The 21,969-nt window shown below is 48.8% G+C and overlaps 2 protein-coding genes across 9 annotated transcripts in view; both read left to right on the top strand.

Moving 5' to 3' along the window:
- Window positions 1-18,967, top strand: part of SRCAP (Snf2 related CREBBP activator protein) — a 33,033-nt gene extending 14,066 nt beyond the window's left edge. For 4 of the 8 annotated variants that reach the window (XM_060120023.1, XM_060120021.1, XM_060120022.1 and 1 more), the window contains exons 17-33: window positions 94-230; window positions 319-505; window positions 2,018-2,187; window positions 2,621-2,886; window positions 3,098-3,385; window positions 3,908-4,072; window positions 4,750-5,016; window positions 5,361-6,868; window positions 10,003-10,268; window positions 10,405-10,607; window positions 12,369-12,538; window positions 12,688-12,884; window positions 13,207-13,321; window positions 13,530-13,649; window positions 14,762-14,956; window positions 15,113-15,196; window positions 15,293-18,836. In XM_060120023.1, coding sequence (XP_059976006.1) covers window positions 94-230; window positions 319-505; window positions 2,018-2,187; window positions 2,621-2,886; window positions 3,098-3,385; window positions 3,908-4,072; window positions 4,750-5,016; window positions 5,361-6,868; window positions 10,003-10,268; window positions 10,405-10,607; window positions 12,369-12,538; window positions 12,688-12,884; window positions 13,207-13,321; window positions 13,530-13,649; window positions 14,762-14,956; window positions 15,113-15,196; window positions 15,293-17,983 — 7,029 coding nt within the window. In that variant the 3' untranslated portion in view covers window positions 17,984-18,836. Of the gene's footprint in view, window positions 1-93; window positions 231-318; window positions 506-2,017; window positions 2,188-2,620; window positions 2,887-3,097; window positions 3,386-3,907; window positions 4,073-4,749; window positions 5,017-5,360; window positions 6,869-10,002; window positions 10,269-10,404; window positions 10,608-12,368; window positions 12,539-12,687; window positions 12,885-13,206; window positions 13,322-13,529; window positions 13,650-14,761; window positions 14,957-15,112; window positions 15,197-15,292 lie in introns of all 8 variants that reach the window. The other 4 variants (XR_009534622.1, XM_060120026.1, XM_060120025.1 and 1 more) reach the window with 4 other exon arrangements.
- TMEM265 (transmembrane protein 265) lies at window positions 18,887-21,932 on the top strand. The gene is made up of 3 exons (XM_060120029.1): window positions 18,887-18,971; window positions 20,025-20,195; window positions 21,466-21,932. The coding sequence occupies exons 2-3, from the start codon at window positions 20,028-20,030 to the stop codon at window positions 21,625-21,627; spliced, it is 330 nt and encodes a 109-aa protein (XP_059976012.1). The 5' UTR covers window positions 18,887-18,971; window positions 20,025-20,027; the 3' UTR covers window positions 21,628-21,932.
- Window positions 21,933-21,969: the final 37 nt, after the last annotated feature.

Below are 21,969 nucleotides of genomic sequence, written 5' to 3'. Positions count from 1 at the left end.
TGCTGGTCATCAGGCCAAGACCCAGGTAGAGGGTCTAGGCCGGGGCATAGTGCCCGCTGTTCTCCTGTCAGCCTCCTGCTTATTTGCTTTTAGGTTTTGCGGCCTTTTTTGCTGCGCCGAGTTAAGGTGGATGTTGAGAAGCAGATGCCCAAAAAATATGAGCATGTTATCCGCTGCCGGCTCTCCAAGCGCCAGCGCTGTCTCTATGATGACTTCATGGCACAGACCACGTAAGGGAGGACTGAGGGTGGGCCTGGGACCCTACAGTGGAGCGGAGGTGACTATCAAGATGTCCCATTTATTTCTCCTTTTTCCCAGAACTAAGGAGACACTAGCCACGGGCCATTTCATGAGCGTCATCAACATTTTGATGCAGCTGCGAAAAGTCTGCAATCATCCAAACCTGTTTGACCCTCGACCCGTTACCTCCCCCTTCATCACTCCAGGCATCTGTTTCAGCACCGCCTCTCTGGTGCTAAGGGCCACTGATGTCCACCCTCTCCAGGTAAGCAGTTGCCTCCAAGGTTATTGGCCCTACTCAACCCTGCACCTCTTTTCTTTATGCTGGAGTCTGACCTTTTGCATCCTTACTTGCCCTGTCACCTCAGCACTATTGGCAGTTTCATCGTTTTCTAACTGTGTCACTTTGGGCAAGCTGATTATTAACCTTTAACCCTAAATTTGCTTGCCCTTCAAAACTGGGGTTATAAGGCCTATTTTGCAGTATGTTTGTGAGAATTGTGTTAATATTTTTAGAATTGCCTGGCATATTAATAATGCTTAAATATTTTAACCATTTCTAAGCATATGGTACAGTGGCACTAAGTACATTCACATAGTTGTACAGCCATCACTATCATCCATCTTCAGAAATTTTTTCATTTTTCTAAACTGAAACTCCATACCCATTAAATAATAACTCCCCATTCTCCCTCTATTCCTAGCACCTGGCAGCAACCATTCTACTTTCTGTCTCTGTAAACTTACTCTTCTAGGTACTTCGTGTACGTGTGATCATACAGTATTTGTCCTTTTGTGACTGGCATATTTACTTAGTAGAATGTCTTCAAGCATGTGTAAGGATTTCCTTGGGTTGGGTAATATTTTATTGTACATGTTTTTGTGTATGTGTATACATGTATGTGAGTATGCACATGTATACATTTACATACATAGAGACAAATACCACGTTTTGTTTATCTGTTCATCAATGGACACTGCAGTTGTTTCCACCTTTTGGCTACTGTGAATAATGCTGCTGTGAGTATAGGTGTACAAATATGTGTTTAAGTCCCTGCTTTCAATTCTTCTGGGTATATATACCCAGAAATGGAATTGCTGCATCATATGATTATTCTATTTTTAATTTTTTGAGGAACCGCTATACTGTTTTCCATGGCAGCTGCACTATTTTACATTCCTACTAGCATTTTGCAAAGGTTCTGAGTTCTCTACATCATTGCCAACACCTGTTCTCTGTTTTTTTTGATAACGGCTGTCTCAGTAAGTGAGGTGGTATCTCATTGTGATTCTGATTTCCCTAATGATTAGTGATGTTGAACATCTTTTCACGTGCTTATTGTATATTTTCTCTGGAGAAATGTCTGTTCAAGACCTTTGCCAATTTTTAATTTTTTTGGCCACGCCTTGGGGCCTGTGGGATCTTAGTTCCCCGAGCAGGGCTCGAACCTGGTCCCTCAGCAGTGAAAGTGCAGAGTCCTAACCACTGGACTGCCAGGAAATTCCTGCCAGTTTTTAAATTGGATTTTTTGTTTTTTTTGTTGAGTTGTAGGACTTTGTGTGTTCTGAATGTTAGCCTCTTACCAGATACATGATTTGCAAATAATTTTGGTCCTAGTCTATGGGTTGCCTTTTCAGTTTATTAATAGTGTCTTTTGATGCAGTCTGATTTATCAGTTTTTTTCTTTTATTGTCTGTGCTTTTGGTGTGATATCCAAGAAATCATTGCCAAATTGGCTCCTTTGACACTATGCTCTTGTGTTCCTTCTTATGTCAGCGGATAGACATGGGTCGATTTGATCTCATTGGCCTGGAGGGTCGTGTCTCTAGATATGAGGCTGACACATTTCTACCCCAGCACCGCCTTTCCCGCCGGGTTCTGCTAGAGGTGGCTACTGCTCCTGACCCCCCACCGCGGCCCAAGCCAGTCAAGATGAAGGTCAACAGGTACCAGGGCCAAGGAATAAGGAAGTGGGTTCCTAGAAAAAAGTGCCTGCAGCCAATTCCCGGGGGGGATTTGGGGTGGAAAGGAAAGAGTTGGAGGCTAGGCTGGAATGTTCATATGGATGGATGAAAAATACTTGGAGGGATAGGGGGATAGAATAACCAGAAGATGGTTTGTGGAGAGGCCCTTGTGTTTGTCACTGATTTTTTTTTTCCCTCCTCTCTCTGCTTTGTGCTTTTTCTTTCTTTTTTTTTTTTTTTTTCTTTGTGCTTTTTGATTATCGGATTTCTTTCCCTCTTTCTCCATTGGGTCTTACCTTTCCCTCCTTTGCTTTTATAATCTTTCTGTTTTTCTGCCTCATCTTCCTTATTAATTTCTTTTCCTACTCTTCACTCTCTCTCCTTCCCTACCCGTCCCCTTGTTTTTTCCTCGTAGGATGCTGCAGCCAATACCCAAGCAAGAAGGCCGGACAGTGGTGGTGGTGAACAGTCCACGGACTCCCCTGGGCCCTGTCCCAGTCCGACCCCCTCCAGGCCCTGAGCTCTCAGCCCAGCCCACCCCTGGCCCAACCCCCCCAGTGCTGCCAGCACCACTGATGGTGTCGGCCTCGCCTTCTGGGCCCCCACTCATTCCAGCATCCCGGCCCCCTGGCCCTGTTCTTTTGCCCCCACTGCAGCCAAATGGTGGGCCTCTCCCCCAGGGTGAGTTCCAAGGGAGCCAGGATGCTGGGGGGTACTTCAGGCAGATTGTTCGGATTTGGGGAGAAGTAATGAAATTAGTGTTTGAGGAGCTGGATTGGAGACAGGGGTGTGGTGTTTGATGGGCTACAAGGGATTATGTATGGAGGTTTCTAGGACCAGGCTGAGGCTTTAGTCAAGGTATATCTGACAGGTGTTTGCCTTGTGTTTACAGTGATGCCATCCCCTCTGGGGGTCTTGAGTGGGACCTCACGACCTCCCACGCCAACCCTATCCTTGAAGCCGGCCCCACCTGCTCCTGTTCGTCTGAGCCCTGCCCCGCCCCCAGGCTCCTCCAGCCTGTTGAAGCCCCTTACAGTGCCACCAGGCTATACCTTCCCTTCTGCTGCTGTCACCACCACCTCTACCACCACAGCCACGGCTCCCACTACGGCAGTACCAGCTCCTACTCCTGCTCCACAGCGCCTCATCCTGTCTCCCGATATGCAAGCTCGCCTGCCCTGTAAGTTCCCAGGGCTCTGTGAGGGTGAAGGACTTGAGGTGGGAGGAAAGCCTATATGCCATGGAGCTGGAGAAGAAAAGCTCAGGACCATGAGTGTGTCATGGTAGCTAACATATGTTAGGTATTTTGCCAGGCATTGGTAATTCATAATCAAGTAAGAGCCCTCAAGTAGTTCACAGTCTCTAGTGGGGGAGATGACCCATAGATGAATAAATAGTGGTAAGCCTCGCAGTAGAAAATTATTTGGGGTAAAAGGGCAGCGTAGAGGAGGCAGGTGGTGATTAGCTCAGTATGGTGGAAAGCTGTTAGAGGATGTAAAGGAGATTGCAAAGCAAACAGGTGGGATTGGAAGGAGTAGCATGTCAAAAGCTCAAAGGCTGTAGGTGGAGGCTAAGGTTATTGGAACATGGTAAGTTGAGGGGGAGGGTTGGAGAAACTGGAGACTTGTGCCTCATGAAGGTCTGTGAAGTGAGTTTGAACAGAGTGAGCCCCATGTGCATTAAGCCTCTTCTTTATTCATAGCAGGTGAAGTGGTCAGCATCGGGCAGTTAGCCTCACTGGCACAACGGCCAGTGGCTAGTACAGGGGGAAGCAAACCTCTCACCTTCCAAATCCAGGGCAACAAGCTGACTTTGACTGGTGCGCAGGTGCGCCAGCTTGCTGTGGGGCAGCCCCGCCCGCTGCAAAGTAGGTAAAACCCACCCCCTGTCCTGCCTTTTTCCTCCTCTTCTTTGTCCCTTTGTTTTTGTGGCTCTTTTCAGATGTCAGCCTTTATGTTTCTTTCCCTGCCTTTTGGTGGGTGGGGCCAAGGGGAATGGTTGGAGGGGGTCTTTTGATCAAGATAGGTATGAGTTTATTCTGGAGAAGTTATTCCCTCTTCGTTCTTTCTCTCTTCTCTTGCCTCTGCTCTCCTCCGGCTGATAGCTGCTTCTTTCTTTCTTTCTCTCTTCCCTTAACCCAGGGAATGTGGTGCACCTGGTGTCAGCAGGGGGGCAGCACCACCTCATCAGCCAGCCTGCCCATGTGGCCCTCATCCAGGCCGTGGCCCCGACCCCTGGCCCTACCCCTGTCTCTGTGCTGCCTTCTTCGACCCCCAGCACCACCCCTGCCCCCACTGGCCTCAGCCTTCCGCTTGCTGCTAACCAGGGTGAGGCTTCTGGCCTTCCTACTTACTTAGCCCTGCTGGCCTTGGTCCTTCCAGGCATGCCCTGGGCTACTGTCTGTCTAGCCTTCCCTCAGTGTTGTTTTCTTTTGCCAGTATCTCTGATATCTGTCTGCTACCCTCTCCTGCCCTTGGACTTCTTCCATCCTTTGGGTCTCTTGTTTCTTTTCTACCTTCCCCTCAATCTAGCTTCCTCTTGCAGTGCCACCAACCATGGTGAATAATACAGGCGTGGTGAAGATTGTAGTGAGACAGGCCCCTCGGGATGGACTGACTCCTGTTCCTCCGTTGGCCCCAGCACCCCGGCCTCCGAGCTCTGGGCTTCCAGCTGTGTTGACTCCACGCCCCACATTAACCCCTGGCCGGCTACCCACACCTGCTCTGGGTACTGCCCGGGCCCCCATACCCACGTCCACTCTGGTGAGGCCACTTCTCAAGCTGGTCCACAGTCCTACGCCTGAAGTCAGTGGTGAGTTCAGGTGGCTGAGGCCAAAAATTTTTTGTCACGAATGGAGATAGGGTGGCCCAGAGGGTTTCTAAGTCACAGTAGATCCTTTTGTTATCAGTATACTGATTTGCATTAGCCCCCAAAATGGTCTGCTGAGCCCTTGCCTAATTCCAAGATACGTAAGTTGGAACTTTGGAGGGAAAGGAAATGTTAAATTGTTAGATTCCTTGAATCTTTGATCTCATGGTGTGGGAGTGAAGGTCTTCTGGGAAACAGGTGAAGCTTGGGGGTAAGGGAAGAGGTGGGACAGGGTAATAGAAGGAGCAAGAAGAACTTGGGGGCTAACTTATCCTCTGTCTCCACAGCTTCAGCACCCGGAGCTGCTCCCTTGACCATCTCTTCTCCTCTCCCCGTGCCATCCTCACTCCCTGGGCCAGCCTCTTCTCCAATGCCAGTTCCCAACTCCTCTCCCCTTGCTAGTCCTGTGTCTTCTACAGTCCCAGTTCCAGTATCATCTTCACTCCCCATCTCTGTCTGCACAACGCTTCCGTCCCCAGCCTCAGCTCCACTCACCATCCCCATCTCAGCCCCCTTGCCTGTTTCGGCTTCGGGCCCAGCTTTGTTGACTAATGTGACTCCAACACTGGCACCTGTTGTCTCAGCGGCTCCTGGACCTCCCTCTTTGGCACCAGTTGGGGCTTCTCCATCAGCGTCAGCCTTGACTCTAGGTTTGGCCACAACTCCATCCCTGTCCCCATCTCAGGCACCTGGTCACCCTCTGTTGTTGGCTCCAGCCTCTTCACATGTTCCAGGGTTGAACTCAGCCGTGGCCCCAGCATGTTCACCTGTCCTGGTGCCAGCTTCCGCTCTGGCCAGTCCTTTTCCAGCAGCATCAAATCCAGCTCCAGCTCAGGCTTCCCTTTTGGCTCCAGCACCTACTGCATCTCAGGCTCTAGCCACCTCTCTTTCTCCCATGGTGGCTCCACAGACAGCAATCCTGGCTCCTTCTCCAGCTCCTTCTCTGGCTCCTCTTCCAGTCCTGGCTCCATCACTAGGTCCTACTCCTGTCCTGGCTCCATCGCAGACTTCGGTTCCACTTCTGGCTTCATCATCTACTCCAGGAACTCCTTTAGCCTCAGCTTCCTCACTGGTGCCAGCCTCAGCTCCTGTGTTGGCTCCATCGTCAGCTCAAACTCTGGTACCAGCCCCGGTTCCGTCACCTCTCCCGAGTCCAGCTTCTACGCAGACACTGGCTTTACCCCCAGCTTTAGCATCCACTCTTGGCGGATCGTCTCCATCTCAGACACTCTCTTTGGGAACTGGGAACCCCCAAGGTTCTTTTCCAGCTCAGACATTGTCATTGACTCCAGCAGCATCCCTAGTACCAGCTCCAGCCCAGACACTGTCTTTGGCACCGGGACCACCACTGTGTCCATCTCAGACGCTGTCTTTGGCTCCAGCACCCCCTCTGGCTCCAGTTTCTCCGATGGGCCCAGCCCCAGCTCACACACTGACTTTGGCTACGGTGTCGTCATCTGCTTCACTCCTGGCCCCAGCTTCAGTGCAAACACTGACCTTGAGCCCTGCCCCAGTGCCGGTGCCCACCTTGGGCCCAGCGGCAGCTCAGACTCTGGCACTGGCCCCAGCCTCAACACAGGCCCCAGCTTCCCAGGCATCTTCCCTCGTCGTTTCGGCAACCGGTGCCGCTCCCTTGCCTGTCACCATGGTATCCCGGCTGCCTGTTTCCAAGGATGAGTCTGAGACACTGACATTACGCTCTGGTCCCCCCAGCCCTCCCTCCACTGCTACCTCGTTCAGTGGTCCCCGACCTCGACGCCAGCCCCCACCACCACCTCGTTCCCCTTTCTATCTGGTAAGTTTTACTGCCTCAAAGGAGAGGGAACAGGAAATTGAATTTCTTTGGAGTGTTGCTACAGAGTGGATGGAACAAAATAATGTCACCTTTATCTTGGTAAATTACAAAGCCTAGTTTTGTGGACCTAATACTTGAATGTCACTGGACAAAGCCCTTCCCTGGGCCTTTACTCTTATCTGTAAAATGGGAAGAATAATCCATGTCCTACTTTTCACAGAGGAAGTAATTGAGGACATAATGTGCTTTTAAAACTAATAATCACTGATGTGTTCAAGGCTTTCTTGTTACATTTGGTCTCTTTGGTTCTTGCTTACTCTTGAGTTAGTGTTGGCATCTAATTGCCCCATTTTACAGATGAAACTAGCCTACCAAATGATGTTTTAAAATTTATACAACTTGTGAGAACACAGATGTGCTGACTCCATTGCTTTCTCTTCTTCCCCACAAGAGGCAGTCCTCAGAGACAGGAGGATTTTTCTCAGTTGCTAAAACTGTCACCGTTAAGTATTTGAACTTCTAGGGGAGAAAGGACACCACGGAATACAGTTCCCTAAAGATCATGAGCGTTTGACTTTGACGGTCATTTGCTGTAGTTTTTTACCTCCATGGTGATTAAGTGGGAAATAAAAAGAACTCTGTCCCTTCATGAACTTTCTGGTAGCCATTTTTTTCTATCATATATATAGTTGTATATATATTTGGTTAAATAAAAATTGCAACTCAGAGTAAGTAACCCAGGACCTAATAATGAGAAAGATGTAGTGAGTCCTTCCAGGCCCTCTTGTCTTTTTCTCACTCTGATAATAGAGCTGCTTCTTATTCTCGGCCCCAGTCCCCCACCCTCCATCTTTGCCACTTGCCTCCACCTTTGGTCTTTCTCTAATGCTGCCAGGTTGGTCTGGCTTTTTGGAAGTAGAGAGAGGAGAGCCTAGATCCTAGCCCAAGGGTGCAACCCCATGGTCTGTGTTAAATTTTTATTGCTCTGCAAGTAGGAAGCAGCTTCTTGATACTTTTTCTTTAAACAGTTTGAGATATAAATCACATACCATACAGTTCACCTATTTAAACCATACAATTCATTGGCTTTTAGTATATTCACAGAGTTATGCAACCATGACAACAGTCAACTTTAGAACATTTTCATTGCCCTAAAAAAAAAGAAACCGCACACCCTTAACCATCATCCCTGACCTTTCCATCCCTCCTAGCTCTAAGTAACTTGTATCTGTAGATTTACTTATGGAGTCGTATAATATACGGTTTTTTGTGACTGGCTTCTTTTACTTAATATTTTTGAGGTTCATCCATGTTATGCTATAATTGACATATATATATGTATATATATCAGTACTTCATTTTTTAAAAATTGTTGAATAATATGCCATTGTATGAATATACCACATTTTATATATCTATTCATCAGTTGATTGGGGGACATTTGGTTTGTTTCTTCTTTTTGGCTGTTACGAATAATGCTGCTGTGAACATTCATGTATAAGATTTTGTATCTTTTCATATGTTTTCGGTTATATTGGATGTAAATTTAGGAGTGGAATTAACTGGGTTATGGTTAACTATGTTTGACTGTTTGAGGAACTGACAAACTGTTTTCCAAAGTGGCTGTACCATTTTACATTCCCACCAGCGCTTGTGAGGGTTCCAGGTTCTCTACATCTTTGCCAAAAACTTGTTATTATTTGTCTTTTTTGATTATAGCCATCCTAGTGGGTTTGAAGTGGTATCTTGTGGTTTTTAAATATTTATTTATTTGGTTGCGCCGGGCCTTAGTTGCAGCAGGGGGGCTCCTTAGTTGCGGCTCCAGGGCACTGCAGTTGCAGCTTGCCGGCTCCTTAATTGTGGCATGCAAACCTTTAGTTGAGGTATGCATGTGGGATTTAGTTCCCTGACCAGGGATTGAACCTGGGCCCCCTGTATTGGGAGCGCAGAGTAGTCTTATCCACTGCACCACCAGGGAAGTCCCTTTTGTGGTTTTGATTTGTATTTTCCTGGTGGCTAATGATGTTGAGCATCTTTTCAGTGGTTGTTAGCCATTTGTATATCTCCTTTGAAGAAATGTCTATTCAAATCCTTTCCCTTTTTTAATTGGGTTATTTTATTCTTTTCCTTTTTGTTATTGAGTTGTAAGAGTTCTTTATATATTCTGGATACAAGTCCTTTTTCAGGTAGATGATTTGCAAATATTGTCTCCTTTGCTGCTACTTAATGATTTTTCCCTCTGCTAGGATGCTTTCCTTCCTCACTTAGACCACCAGGAGCCAAGAGGTCAAGCTTAAGGTAGCAGTCAGGAAGGGAGATTTGGGACACTGCTCTTTTTCAGGACTATCTTGTAGGGTCCAGTCTCCTTCATTATTTGTTCCTTCTGATAACATTTATTGAGAGCCTACTTTGTGCCAGATACTGAGTTGGATACTGGATGATTACAGTGAGGGGCTTACAGTTTAGTGGGTAGAAGATGTTAATCAAAGAATCCTATACATGTAAAACTACAAGTGTGATAAGTGCTACAAAAGAGTTAGGTGATTTTATAGCCTGTGAAACTGGAAGCACAAAGATGGGAAAGGATTGGGTCAAAGTCATACAGGTATCCTGTCAGCCAGGGCACTCCCCTTTTCTCTCTTGGGGTTACCTAGATGTCTGGTTAGCTGTTCCCATCCCACCCCATTCCAGTCTGACCTTTGACAAAAACCTGCCATGGATTTGATTAGCCTCTCTGTATCCTGGTCAGTGATTTGAGGAGGGATTTTAATAATTGTTTTGGATCTACTGCAAGAAGATGAATTAACTTGGATATTCCGGATTTAAGTGTTATATGGGAAAACTGACACAAATCATCCATTCTATAAGTTTGTCAGACATGGATCTTAATTTTGAATATTCAGGCATCTGCTTTGGTACCATACAGGGAAGATCAGTTTTTTTTTTGCGGAGAAGTTATTTCATTTAACATTGGGAAAAGAATAACTCCCATTATTGACAATTTGGAAGAACTAAAATAGTGTATTGTTGAATCTTATGGTTTCCACAGATTATGTTTAATTCTGGGAGGAGCTGCCAGGTTTTCTATAAGGACGCTGATCACATTTTCTGTGTTTTTCTCCTCTTATCCTCAGGACTCTCTGGAGGAAAAGCGGAAGCAGCAGCGGTCTGAACGCCTGGAACGGATTTTCCAACTTAGTGAGGCTCATGGGGCCCTGGCACCCGTGTATGGGACTGAAGTCTTGGATTTCTGTACCCTGCCCCAACCTGTTGCCAGCCCCATCGGCCCTCGTTCTCCTGGCCCCAGCCACCCCACCTTTTGGACTTATACCGAGGCTGCCCGCCAGGCTGTACTGTTTCCCCAGCAACGACTAGACCAGCTGTCAGAAATCATTGAGAGGTTGGCAGGGCTAAGTGCTAATGGGAAGTGGGTCTTGGGGCCTCTGAGTGGATATAGTGGTTAGGGCTGGTAAAGGTGCTAACTTCTGGGGCCATTCAGAGTTCCATATTTTATACTGCTTGCCTTCTTTTTACAGGTTCATCTTTGTCATGCCTCCTGTGGAGGCACCTCCCCCTTCCTTGCACGCCTGCCACCCACCTCCTTGGCTGGCCCCACGTCAGGCAGCCTTCCAGGAGCAATTGGCTCGTGAGCTCTGGCCCCGGGCTCGTCCTTTGCACCGTATTGTGTGTAACATGCGTACCCAGTTTCCTGACCTGAGGCTTATCCAGTATGATTGTGGTGAGTTCATTGGCCAGTGGGGGTCTCTTGACCTCTTTTCTTGTCTTAGCCTGAGGACTGTTACATCAAAGGGATGCTGTACATAAGGTCTCTGTGGATTTCATTAAACATTAGATAGTCTTTTAGGTTATGCTTCTGGGTGAGATGAAGAAATGTAGGCCTCATGATAGATTCTTGGCATTCATGAATTTGACTTTGATGAAAGTTGAAAATGTTTGCTAACTCATTTATTCAGTGATTATTTTGTGAACATGTTACATCATTTGGGATACAATGGCAAATGACATAGCACAGCGTGGAGTTTTCAGATTTATGGGGAAAGGTTTGTGGTGGTATAAGACTGCACAATAAATAGTAGATATTGGGTAATTCCCTGGTGGTCCAGTGGTAGGACTCCACGCTTTCACTGCTGAGGGCACAGGTTCCATCCCTGGCTGGCGAATTAAGATCTCGTAAGCCACGTGGCCAAAAAAAAAAAAGTTAATAGTAGATTTTGTTTTGGGGAAAGATTTGAACAAGGATGCTTGTCTTTTGAATAGAATCTTATTGGTTAGAAGAAATTTGGCTGCAGGTAACAGAAAACCAACCAACGGTGGCTTAAACCACAAGATCATTTATTGTTTACTAAATGAGAAATGCCGAGAATGGTGGTATATGGCTGGTTCAGCAGCAGCTTAGTGGTGTCTTCATGGACCCAGGACTTTACCTACTATCCTTAGCTTTTATCTTTTTATTCTCATGGTCATGGTCTTAAGATGGCTGCTATAACTCCAGGGAGCACACCAGTGCTCCAAGCAGGAAGCAAGGGGTTGAAACAAAACACTTCTCGCAAGTCTTTCATTTTTTTCTGGGAAAGAAAGCCCTCCCAGTCGACTTTGATTCAAAATTCATTGGCTCAGATTGGGCCATATGCCCATCCTTAGAGTAATCACTGACAGAGGGAAAAAGGAACTGTGGCTTATTTAGAACAATTAATGATTCATTTTCTGGGGTTGGTTTGGGGTGCACCTTCCGTGGGAATCAAGGGATCTCTGCCAGGTGTCCATAGGATTAATCGGGTTCTGTTAACCGAGAATGGCTGTTGGACAGTAGTGAATAGTTTCTGCCACAACTGTGCACAGGTATTTCCATAGTAATATGTTTGCAGATTTCTTAAATGTCTTAGAACATAAAGTCAGCAGAATTTTTATTAATATGTGTTCAATAAATATTTTGGTAAAAAAATAATTTTATAACATTTGAAACCATTCAGAATAGGTGAATTGAAAGTCTTTGTTAAAAGTGTTCAAACTGATTGAATCACTATTTTCGTGTTTGATGGGAGGTTAAACTAGATAACCTCATAAGATCCTGCCTTTCTGGTTCTTATCTCAGTGACCTTCCATCCAAGTGAGCTATGACATCAATGGATTTGTTGATGTTTATCTTGTGAATGGCTTGTGCTGCAGCTGGTATAACTCAGTGTAGTACTTGAAGGTCTTTTCTTGCTCATACACCATTGAGGATTTCTTTTTTCCCCCTGAGGGTCTGTATTACCCTACCCCTAGTTAGACTGAAAGAAGTCAGATCCAAGACAGGAGTAGACTGAAGAGGAAGAAACCTTAAGGGAAGAAAATATATAAAGTTAAATATTTTTGATTCCCCTGGGTTGATCGAAACCCTGGCGTAAAACTTGATCTTTCAACTACACAGGCTTCCAGTGCTGTGTTTTTCCCAGTCCAGTTTATAGCTAGCTCCCTGTACCCCTTCATATCTCTTTAGGAAAGTTGCAAACGTTGGCGGTGCTGTTGCGACAGCTCAAGGCGGAGGGCCACCGGGTGCTCATATTCACCCAGATGACCCGAATGCTGGATGTGTTGGAGCAGTTTCTCACCTACCATGGCCACCTCTACTTGCGTCTGGATGGGTCTACTAGAGTTGAACAGAGACAGGTAACCCAGGCATCTCCGACCCTTAGAGGCTCACCTCAGCTCTGTCTCCTTTTTCCAGGGCTCAGAGTCCCAGGAGGGGCCCCCACTAAGCCTTGGTCTGTTTTTGGGGATATGTCTCCCAATACTATCTTTTTTTCCTTTTCCTCTAGGCCTTGATGGAACGATTCAATGCAGACAAACGCATATTCTGCTTCATCCTTTCAACTCGGAGTGGGGGTGTGGGCGTGAACCTGACGGGGGCAGACACTGTTGTTTTTTATGACAGCGACTGGAATCCTACCATGGATGCTCAGGCCCAGGATCGCTGTCACCGAATTGGCCAGACCCGAGATGTCCACATATATAGGTACTGCCTAGTCTCCCCTTACCTTACTTCCCCTTTGCTAATAGGGTTTTTTTTTTTTTTTTTTTTTTTTTGCGGTACACGGGCCTCTCACTGTTGTGGCCTCCCCCGTTGCGGAGCACAGGCTCCGGACGCACAGGCCCAGCGGCCATGGCTCACGGGCCCAGCCGCCCTGCGGCATGTGGGATCTTCCCGGACCGGGACACAAACCCGTGTCTCCTGCATTGGCAGGCGGACTCTCAACCACTGCGCCACCAGGGAAGCCCGCTAATAGGGTTTTATTGATGTATTTGGCTGTTTATACATGTCCTTTATCACCCCCTAGGCTTATCAGTGAACGGACAGTGGAAGAGAACATCCTAAAAAAGGCAAACCAGAAGAGAATGTTGGGAGACATGGCAATTGAGGGAGGCAACTTCACCACAGCCTATTTTAAACAGGTACTAAGATCTTCCAGTTTGTGCAAGAGAGAACTGCTATGCCTGTAGGAGTTACTACTGCTTATTAAAAAGGATGCTTTGGCCTCCACAGATCTGCCTCTTCAACTAGTGGTGCTTCTGATACTACTAAGAGCTATCAGCTTCATAGCTATAGACCTGGGACCAACATTCTGTTGGTTCTGACACTTTTCATATGTTCTTTCCAAAGCAGACCATCCGAGAGCTGTTTGATATGCCTCTGGAGGAACCATCTGGCTCATCTATACCCTCTGCCCCTGAAGATGAGGAAGAGACTGTGGCCAGCAAGCAGACCCATATCCTGGAGCAGGTGAAAAAAGAGTGGGCAGGGACTTCACCGGCTGTCCAGTGGTTAAGACTCTGTGCTTCCACTGCAGGGGGCACGGGTTCGATCCCTGGTCGGGGAACAAAGATTCTGCTGCAGAAAAAGAGTGGGCAGTCCCTAGAGTAGAGCTAATGGTTGCAGTGTGTGTTGTCTCTCAGTCTTTTGAGTTTGTCCAAGGGGAAAGAACTATTTCTGCTGCTTCCCAGATTACAGTTGGCCTTTGATAGTTGTGAGTAGGTTGCTTATTGGTTCACATGATTTCATAGATAGAACACAGGATATGGAGTCCACGGTTCTAGGTTTGAACTCCAACAGTGCTTCTTAATAGTGTTCGTTAAGCCACATCCATTTAATCTTCTGAGCTTCACTTCCCACTTTTCTGAAATGCTAAATTAGAAGGAAGTAACCGAAGGTTAAATAGCATAGTGGATGTAAGAAGTGCTTTGTATATGGTGTAAAACTCTCATTTCCCAAACATTAATGCATACTAGAATCACTTGGAAGGCTTTGAAAAAGATTGATTCCTGGGTCCCATCTCACAGTCTACTTAAATCATGATTTTGAGTGGTGAGGTCTGGGCATTTGTATTTTTTCAGACGTAGACAGATGTTTAGGAACTGAAGGTGTGGATTATCATGGAGAAATTTTCCTCTACCAAGTGCCTTCCTCTCATGCTCTAGGCTACTTCCCTCAGTGACTTTGGTGTGATCTCCCTGGATATTCATCTCAGGGGAATGATCATATATTAATCTGTTGTCATGAGGCATCTCAGTGCAAAAAAGAATTGTGGATTATTTTGTATGCAAAACTTCTGGGATTGCTTTTTTAAAGAGATTTGAGGCTTACTTGAATGGAAAGTAAGTGGAACTAGAGGTCTCTAAAACAGTTATTTTGTCCCTGGTGGCACTCCTGGTTGAATCTGTTCCATTCTGTGTGGACCACTGTGTTGCTTTGGTAATTTTGGGGGCCCAGAAGAGAGTTGAGTTCTGATGTAAATCTGGTTTGGTGTAAACGTGGCCTCAAACATTTGCCAGAATCAAATCACAGGATGTAAAGTTCTTTAATTCTCATGGTTATTCTTCCCCACACCCTCATAGGCATTGTGTCGGGCAGAGGATGAAGAGGATATCCGTGCGGCCACCCAAGCCAAGGCTGAACAGGTGGCTGAGCTTGCAGAATTCAATGAGAATGATGGGTTTCCTGCTGCTGATGGAGAGGAGGCTGGTCGGCCTGGGGCTGAAGATGAGGAGATGTCCCGGGCTGAGCAGGAAATTGCTGCCCTTGTAGAACAGGTCAGTGTTGGATCCACTAGTTCTCAACCTCACCCTCCACAACTCCTTCCTCTGGACTCTGCAACCTTCTTTCTGTCTTCTCTGGTGAAAATAATCAAGGGTGATGGGCCCTGGGCACCAGGTCCCTATGTTCATCATTGCTGCTCTTCCCCACAGCTGACTCCCATTGAGCGCTATGCCATGAAATTCCTGGAAGCCTCATTGGAGGAGGTGAGCCGAGAGGAGCTCAAGCAGGCAGAAGTGAGTATGGGGGTGGGGACAGAAGTGGAAAGTGGCTGCTTTCCACCCACTCCCCATGCCTCCCTCTGACCACTCCTTGGGCTCTGTTTTTGGTAGGAGCAAGTGGAAGCTGCCCGCAAGGACCTGGACCAAGCGAAGGAGGAGGTGTTCCGCCTACCCCAGGAGGAGGAGGAGGGGCCAGGGGCTGGGGATGAGGTTTCCTGTGGGACTGGTGGAGGCAGCCACCGGCGCAGTAAGAAGGCCAAGGCCCCCGAAAGGCCAGGGACTCGCGTCAGTGAGCGTCTTCGTGGAGCCCGGGCTGAAACTCAAGGGGCAAACCACACTCCTGTCACATCCACGCATCATCCCCGCAGCACCTCCACACCCCCCCGCTGCAGCCCTGCCAGGGACCGAATTCCCCGGCCAGCGCCTAGGCCTCGACCCACTCCAGCTTCAGCTCCTGCTGCAATTCCTACCCCAGTCCCTGCCCCAATCTCTGCCCCAATCCCCATTTCAGCCCCAAATCCAATAACCATGCTTCCTGTCCATATCTTGCCTTCTCCTCCTCTTCCTTCTGCACAGATTCCTCCCTCTTGTTCTTCTGCCTGTACCCCTCCTCCTGCCTGTACCCCTCCACCAGCTCATACCCCACCTCCGGCCCAAACTTCTCTCTTAACTCCTTCCTCCCCTCTCTTGCTTGGTCTACCTTCTGTGCCCATTTCCCCACCAGTCACCAACCTCCCCTTGGGCATGGGGCCTGAGGCAGAGCTGTGTGCACAAGCAATGGCATCTACTGAGTCCCTGGAGCTGGCTGATATGGCCAGTTCCGAGACTTCCCCAATTACTCTTGTGCCCCCTAAGGATCTGTTGCCAGTTGCTGTTGAGATCCTGCCTATGTCAGAGAAGAACCTTTCTCTCACCTCTTCTGCACCTAGCCCAAACCTGGCAGCTGGCAGCGTCCCCAACGGTCAAGAGCAGGAGGTGCCCGAGCCTGCCGAGGCGACCATCCTCTCAGTGCTGCCTGATGGTGAGGAAGTGGCCACGTGTCTGAGTGAGAGCAATAGGCTGGAGCTCCCACCCTCAGCAGCATCTGAAGAGCTACTTCAGGAGCCACTGGAGGCTGACAAGAACTCAGAAGAGCTGGTGGAGGCCCAGACCCCAACGTCTACCCCAGAGAAACCCCAGGAACTTGTTTCAGCTGAGGTCGCAGCCCCATCAACCTCATCCTCGGCCACCTCCACACCTGAGGGTCCTTCGCCTGCCCGGCCCCCTCGGCGTCGCACCAGTGCCGATGTAGAAATTAGGGGTCAGGGGGCTGGTCGGCCAGGGCAGCCTCCAGGTCCCAAAGTGCTTCGCAAGCTGCCAGGACGGCTAGTGACTGTGGTAGAGGAAAAGGAACTGGTGAGGCGACGGCGACAGCAGCGGGGAACTGCCAGCACCCTAGTGCCTGGGGTCTCTGAGACTGGTGCCAGCCCGGGAAGCCCATCTACCCGCAGCATGTCGGGGCCAGAATCCTCACCTCCCACCAGTGGTCCCTGTGAAGCTGCTCCCCCATCCACACTGCCCACCCCAACCCAGCAGCCCTTCATAGCTCGCCGTCGCATTGAGCTGGGGCTAACTGGTGGGGGCAGCCCAGAAAATGGAGAAGGGGCACTACTTGCCATCACCCCTCCTGCTGTGAAACGTCGCAGGGGGAGGCCCCCCAAGAAGAACAGGTCTCCAGCAGATGCTGGGCGAGGGGTGGATGAGGCACCTTCATCCACCTCTAAGGGAAAAACCAGTGGGGCTGACTCAGTCCCTGGGGCTGAGACCCTTGTTGTTGCGGAGCCTGTCCTGGCACCCCAGCTTATTCCTGGGCCCCAGCCTCTTGGACCCCAGCCAGTTCATAGACCCGAGCCTGTCATCCTATCACCTGTGGAGAAAAGAAGGCGTGGGCGGCCCCCTAAGGCCCGAGATTTGCCCATTCCTGGGACCATTTCCTCTCCAGGGGATGGCAGCTTAGAGAGCCGGACACAGCCACTCCCGATACCGCCACCCCTGCCACCACTCCCACCACTCCTAGCCTGTCCCACTGCTACTGTCGCCAACACTGTCACCACTCTCACCATTTCAACATCCCCACCCAAGCGGAAGCGGGGCCGACCTCCCAAGAATCCACCATCACCTCGGCCCAGCCAGCTCCCTGTCTTGGACCGCGACAGCTCTCCTGTCCTTGAGAGCTGTGGATTGGGGAAGCAGCGGCAACCCCAGGGCCAGGGGGAGAGTGAGGGTAGTTCATCTGATGAGGATGGAAGCCGCCCCCTCACCCGCCTGGCCCGCTTACGTCTTGAAGCAGAAGGAATGAGGGGACGAAAGAGTGAAGGGTCCATGGTAGTGGCTGTAATTCAGGATGATCTGGATTTAGCGGATAGTGGGCCAGGGGGGTTAGAATTGACACCTCCCGTGGTCTCATTGGCTCCAAAACTGCGCTCGACCCGGCTGCGTCCAGGGTCTCTAGTTCCCCCACTAGAGACTGAGAAGGTGCCTCGCAAACGGGCAGGGGCCCCAGTTGGCTGTGGTCCTGGGCTGGCAAAGCGGAGCCGCCTTCAGCCCCCAAGTCCCCTGGGGCCTGAGGGTTCAGTAGAGGAGTCTGAGGCTGAAGCCTCAGGTGAGGAGGAGGAAGGGGATGGGACCCCACGGCGCCGGCCTGGCCCCCGCCGGCTTGGTGGGACCACCAACCAAGGGGACCAGCGTATCTTGCGCAGCAGCGCCCCTTCCCACTTGGCTGGCCCTACCATTAGTCACAGAGGCCGTAAAGCCAAGACGTGAGTGGGCTGCCCCCCTTCACCTAGGCTTTCTGCCATGGCCCCTCTCTCTCCATGACCAGGCCTGACTCTGTTAACCACTACTTGAAGTCTTTTGAGGGGGGAATCCTCCAGGGAGACATAGGGGCCTTCTCCCTTCTTTCCACCAAAGTAGGGGATAGGCAACTGGTTGTCATGGAAACGGGGCTCTTCACATATCCCCTTCCCTTCCACCCCACATGGCTGGGCAGTGTTAAGGGTGGCAAGATAGTCTTTGTCCCCACCCCCTTGTACTTGATTTCCCCAGCTATCTTTCTCAGCCCCCCACCCTTAGGGGAAGGGGGAGGGGCTTCTCTACAATGAGTTTTTTTCTTTTTTTCTTTTTTTTTTTTTTTTTTTTTTTTTTTAAGAAGAAAAAAATAATAAACTTAGTTTCTGTATGAGCATCCGCGTAAGGAGGCTTCTGATTTTCTGGTCTGGTGGAGGGTTGGGTGGGAACTTGGGTATCATTTTTCTCTTCTCTCTTGCTCTTGCTAAGACCCTAGTACCTGATCTCTAACTCAGAATTATGTATCTTTGAGGCAGAAATCTCCATGCAAGAAGAGGGAAGAATGGCAAATCTTATCTGGTAGGGTACCTTTCCCTAAAGTTTCAATTTTAAGTCATTCAGACTCATACTTTTCCTCTCCTCCCTTCTATTCCCTTGGTTGCTGGACTTTCCTTGGGAGCTATCTGATGCCTCAGACTTTTCCCTGCTTTAATCCCTCTTGCTCAGGTGCTTTCACTCCCTTTCCAGAAGGCAGGCATTCTACCTCCAGTTACTCCATCTAGCCAGACTGGTTTGAATCAGCCACACCCCCTTCCGAGCTTCTGGGGCTCTTCGGATGGTGGCTGGCCACCCAACCCCACCCCTGGGCTTGCCTTGGAGCCCTGAGTCAGCTCCATCTCCACCCAAGCCAAATCAAACCTGAGGCAGGAGCCGAAACTCACAGTTCCTCAAGGCCTATAGCCAGGTAAGAGTCCCCATTTGTTTTTAACATTTTCTCTGATCTCAATTCCCTGGACCCTCTCCTTGTGTTCTCCCCTGGTGACTGTACTGTGTTTACCTCATCTCAGTTCTTTCCTCACATCCATTCTCCTGCAGCTTTGTGGCACATATCATTCTTGGCTCTTGCCTCTTCTCTTTAACCTTTCCTATCCTTTGTTACCTGTGTTCTGAGAACTGCAAATGTTTTCATTTTGTCTAGGGTGAAGGGGAATGGTTGGGGATGAAGGTAGAAAGGCAGTTTGATGCCAGGGCTCTGAGGGCTTGGGAAACAGGGAGATGAGAAATGATTAAGTAGGGCATCATTATGCAGGTTTCTGTGTGGCTTATGAGGTCATTTGGACTCAGTGTTAATCTGGTTGTGTTGTATGACCTGGGTGAAATGGAGAGAGGAGGTGGAAGGGAGTCAGCATAGCAAGGGAGGCTCTGATTTGGGGAGGGTGAGGTGTTTCTGAAGTTGAGTTTCCTCAGCTACAAAGAGAGCTTAGATGGGTACTTTTCCTCTCCTTTCCCCCATCCCCAGGACTGTGTTTTCACATGAAATGGCTGATTTCCTTAAAGTGGAGTACAGGACCTAGGGTGCCATTCTCTGATTCCTCCTTAATATTTGAGGGCAGCCTCTAAGGAACTTGAGGGCCCTTTGAAATGCAGTTTAACATCACTGCATTGGGTAGTCTCAGACTCCTAGCAGGTTTTGAGATTCTGTGTTTTTCTACTGCCTCTTAGCATGCACCTGTCATTTTGCTTTTCCCCACTTGCCAAAACAGTAAGTAATACAGATAATGCTCCATTCACACCAGCTTGCCTTCAAAGAGTGGGAACCTTAGGCTGAGGAAAAAGGATTCCAGACACACATTTCCTCTCAGTCTATGAGCCACTAGGGGAATTCCCCAGGTAAGGCAGCATTCCAGAGAGTTCGACTAGGCCATAACATGATCAGAGAGACGGGCAGAGTCTGAGCAAGACTCTACCAGGGGTTCAGTTGTTGGGCTTACAAGTATCTTGACTGTATCGCCCACAGGTGATGGAGGACGAGGAGAAGGCAGTGGAGAGCTTGGTGAGCAACACAGAAGCTGCTCGTTCTCCATCCCCCATTCGCTGCTGCTCGCTCCGCCTCCGCTACTTGGCAGCTACTAGCATTATATGTGGCTGCTCTTGCCTGGGAGTCGTGGCCCTTGTGTTTGCCATCAAGGTGAGGAAAGCAATTCCTATGGGAGCAGGGGTGTGGGTGTAGTAAGGCAGTGGTTCTGTATACCTGATCTATCTACATTGATCAAACAGTTAAGAAGTACCTGCCAGAGCCTGGCTGTGGGCCTGGTGCCAGAAATAGGAATAAGACATGGTTCCTGCCGTCAAAGGGCCCACAGTCTAGCAAAAGAGATGGCTGTGAAAATAGGTAATTATTAATGGAATACAGCTCATCAGTACTATGATAGAGGAAGCACAGGGTATTCCAGGAGCTATGGATGTGTATATATATGTATGTAAGTACATGTATGTGTATAATAGAGTAGGTGACAGGAAAGGCATCCTAAGGGAGTAAAAAGAAGGTAATCTTAAAGGATGAGTGAATAAGGGTAAAAACGCATTCCAGGAGAAGGGAGCACAGGCAGCCTATACAAAGGTAACCTGGACTATTAGTTCAGCGTAAATGAACCAGTAAGGAATAGTGAGAGATGAAGCCAGAGGATCCAGATTCCCAAGAGCCTCCAGTGCTGTGCTTAGGAGTTTCAGCTTTATCTGGGAAGTACTGGGGAGCCTTTCAAGGATTTTTGCAAAGGAGAATGACATGGTCAGATTTGTGTTGCAGTAAGGTCCACTCTCAAGCCCTATAAAGAGGATGAATGGGAAGGGGCAAGACTCAGGGCAGCCGAGCAGTAACTAGAACAATCTATAGGAGTTCGGAAGAAACTCTGAAGTTTTTGAGAGGGCTTCACCGTTTCAAAACGTCTAACAGAAACCGCACGTGTACCTTTTGGAATTTCCTCGACCCTAGCTGTATTTTTATCAGAAACTGTTTTCTTATCATCATAATTTCTGGATTTCATTAGGGCAAGATCATAAAAAGAATCCTTAGTGAAAAAGATGAGGCCCATTGGGCTAACGAGAATGGAGTGTTGTTTGGTTGGACATGAGTGAAATACTCCAAGATTGCTCACCGTTTCTTGCCAAGAATTCCAAATTCTGAATGAATATGAAATGAGTAGAAAAGGATGGGGAATAAAATGAAAAGTATTTTCCCATATGTGATCTGAGCAAACAACAGCCGTCCTGAAAAGGAGGCAGAGCAGAGTGGGCACCTTACTTTGCAGTTGAGACATGAGAGTTAGAAACTGGAAAGGGAGGTGGAGGGGTTGGGTGTGAGATTTTGAGCCAAGACGAGGATGTAGGATTGGAGTGGGGCAGAGGGCATTTTGGGGCAGAAGCAGGGGGAGAACCTAACCAAAAACCTGCCCCCACAGGCGGAAGAGCGGCATAAGGCAGGCCGGTTGGAGGAGGCAGTGCACTGGGGGGCCCGGGCCCGGAGGTTCATCCTGGCCAGCTTTGCCGTCTGGCTTGCTGTCCTTGTTCTGGGCCCGCTGCTTCTATGGCTGCTCTCCTACGCCATCGCCCAGGCTGAGTGACCCTAGCTGGCCTTTGCTGAGAGTCAGCCGAGACATCCTGAATCCTGCAATGCGGCATTGCTAGGGTCTGGTGCCAACAATGGTACTTCCTGGCTGGAAGGATGGTGCCTCTCTCAAAGGGCTTTGGAAGAGAGAGGCAGCAGCTGAGACTGATGAGGGGAGGTCAGCCTGCTCTGTTCTTTCAGTGCCCACCATCCCCTATTCCCCCCAATCTCCTTCATCCTAGGGGCCTCTAGGAGGTGGGGTTGAAGCCCAGGCCTGATTTTATTAGTATTTGTTTTGTAATAAAAATCTTTTTTAGTGGCGCAATGCTCCTGTCTAATTGTTCTTCCCCTGCTTTTC

Source organism: Mesoplodon densirostris, chromosome 16 (assembly GCF_025265405.1).
Source record: "Mesoplodon densirostris isolate mMesDen1 chromosome 16, mMesDen1 primary haplotype, whole genome shotgun sequence".
Lineage (NCBI taxonomy): Eukaryota > Metazoa > Chordata > Mammalia > Artiodactyla > Ziphiidae > Mesoplodon > Mesoplodon densirostris.
Note: the sequence above shows the minus strand (reverse complement) of the source record. Positions and strands in the feature narration are given on the sequence as shown.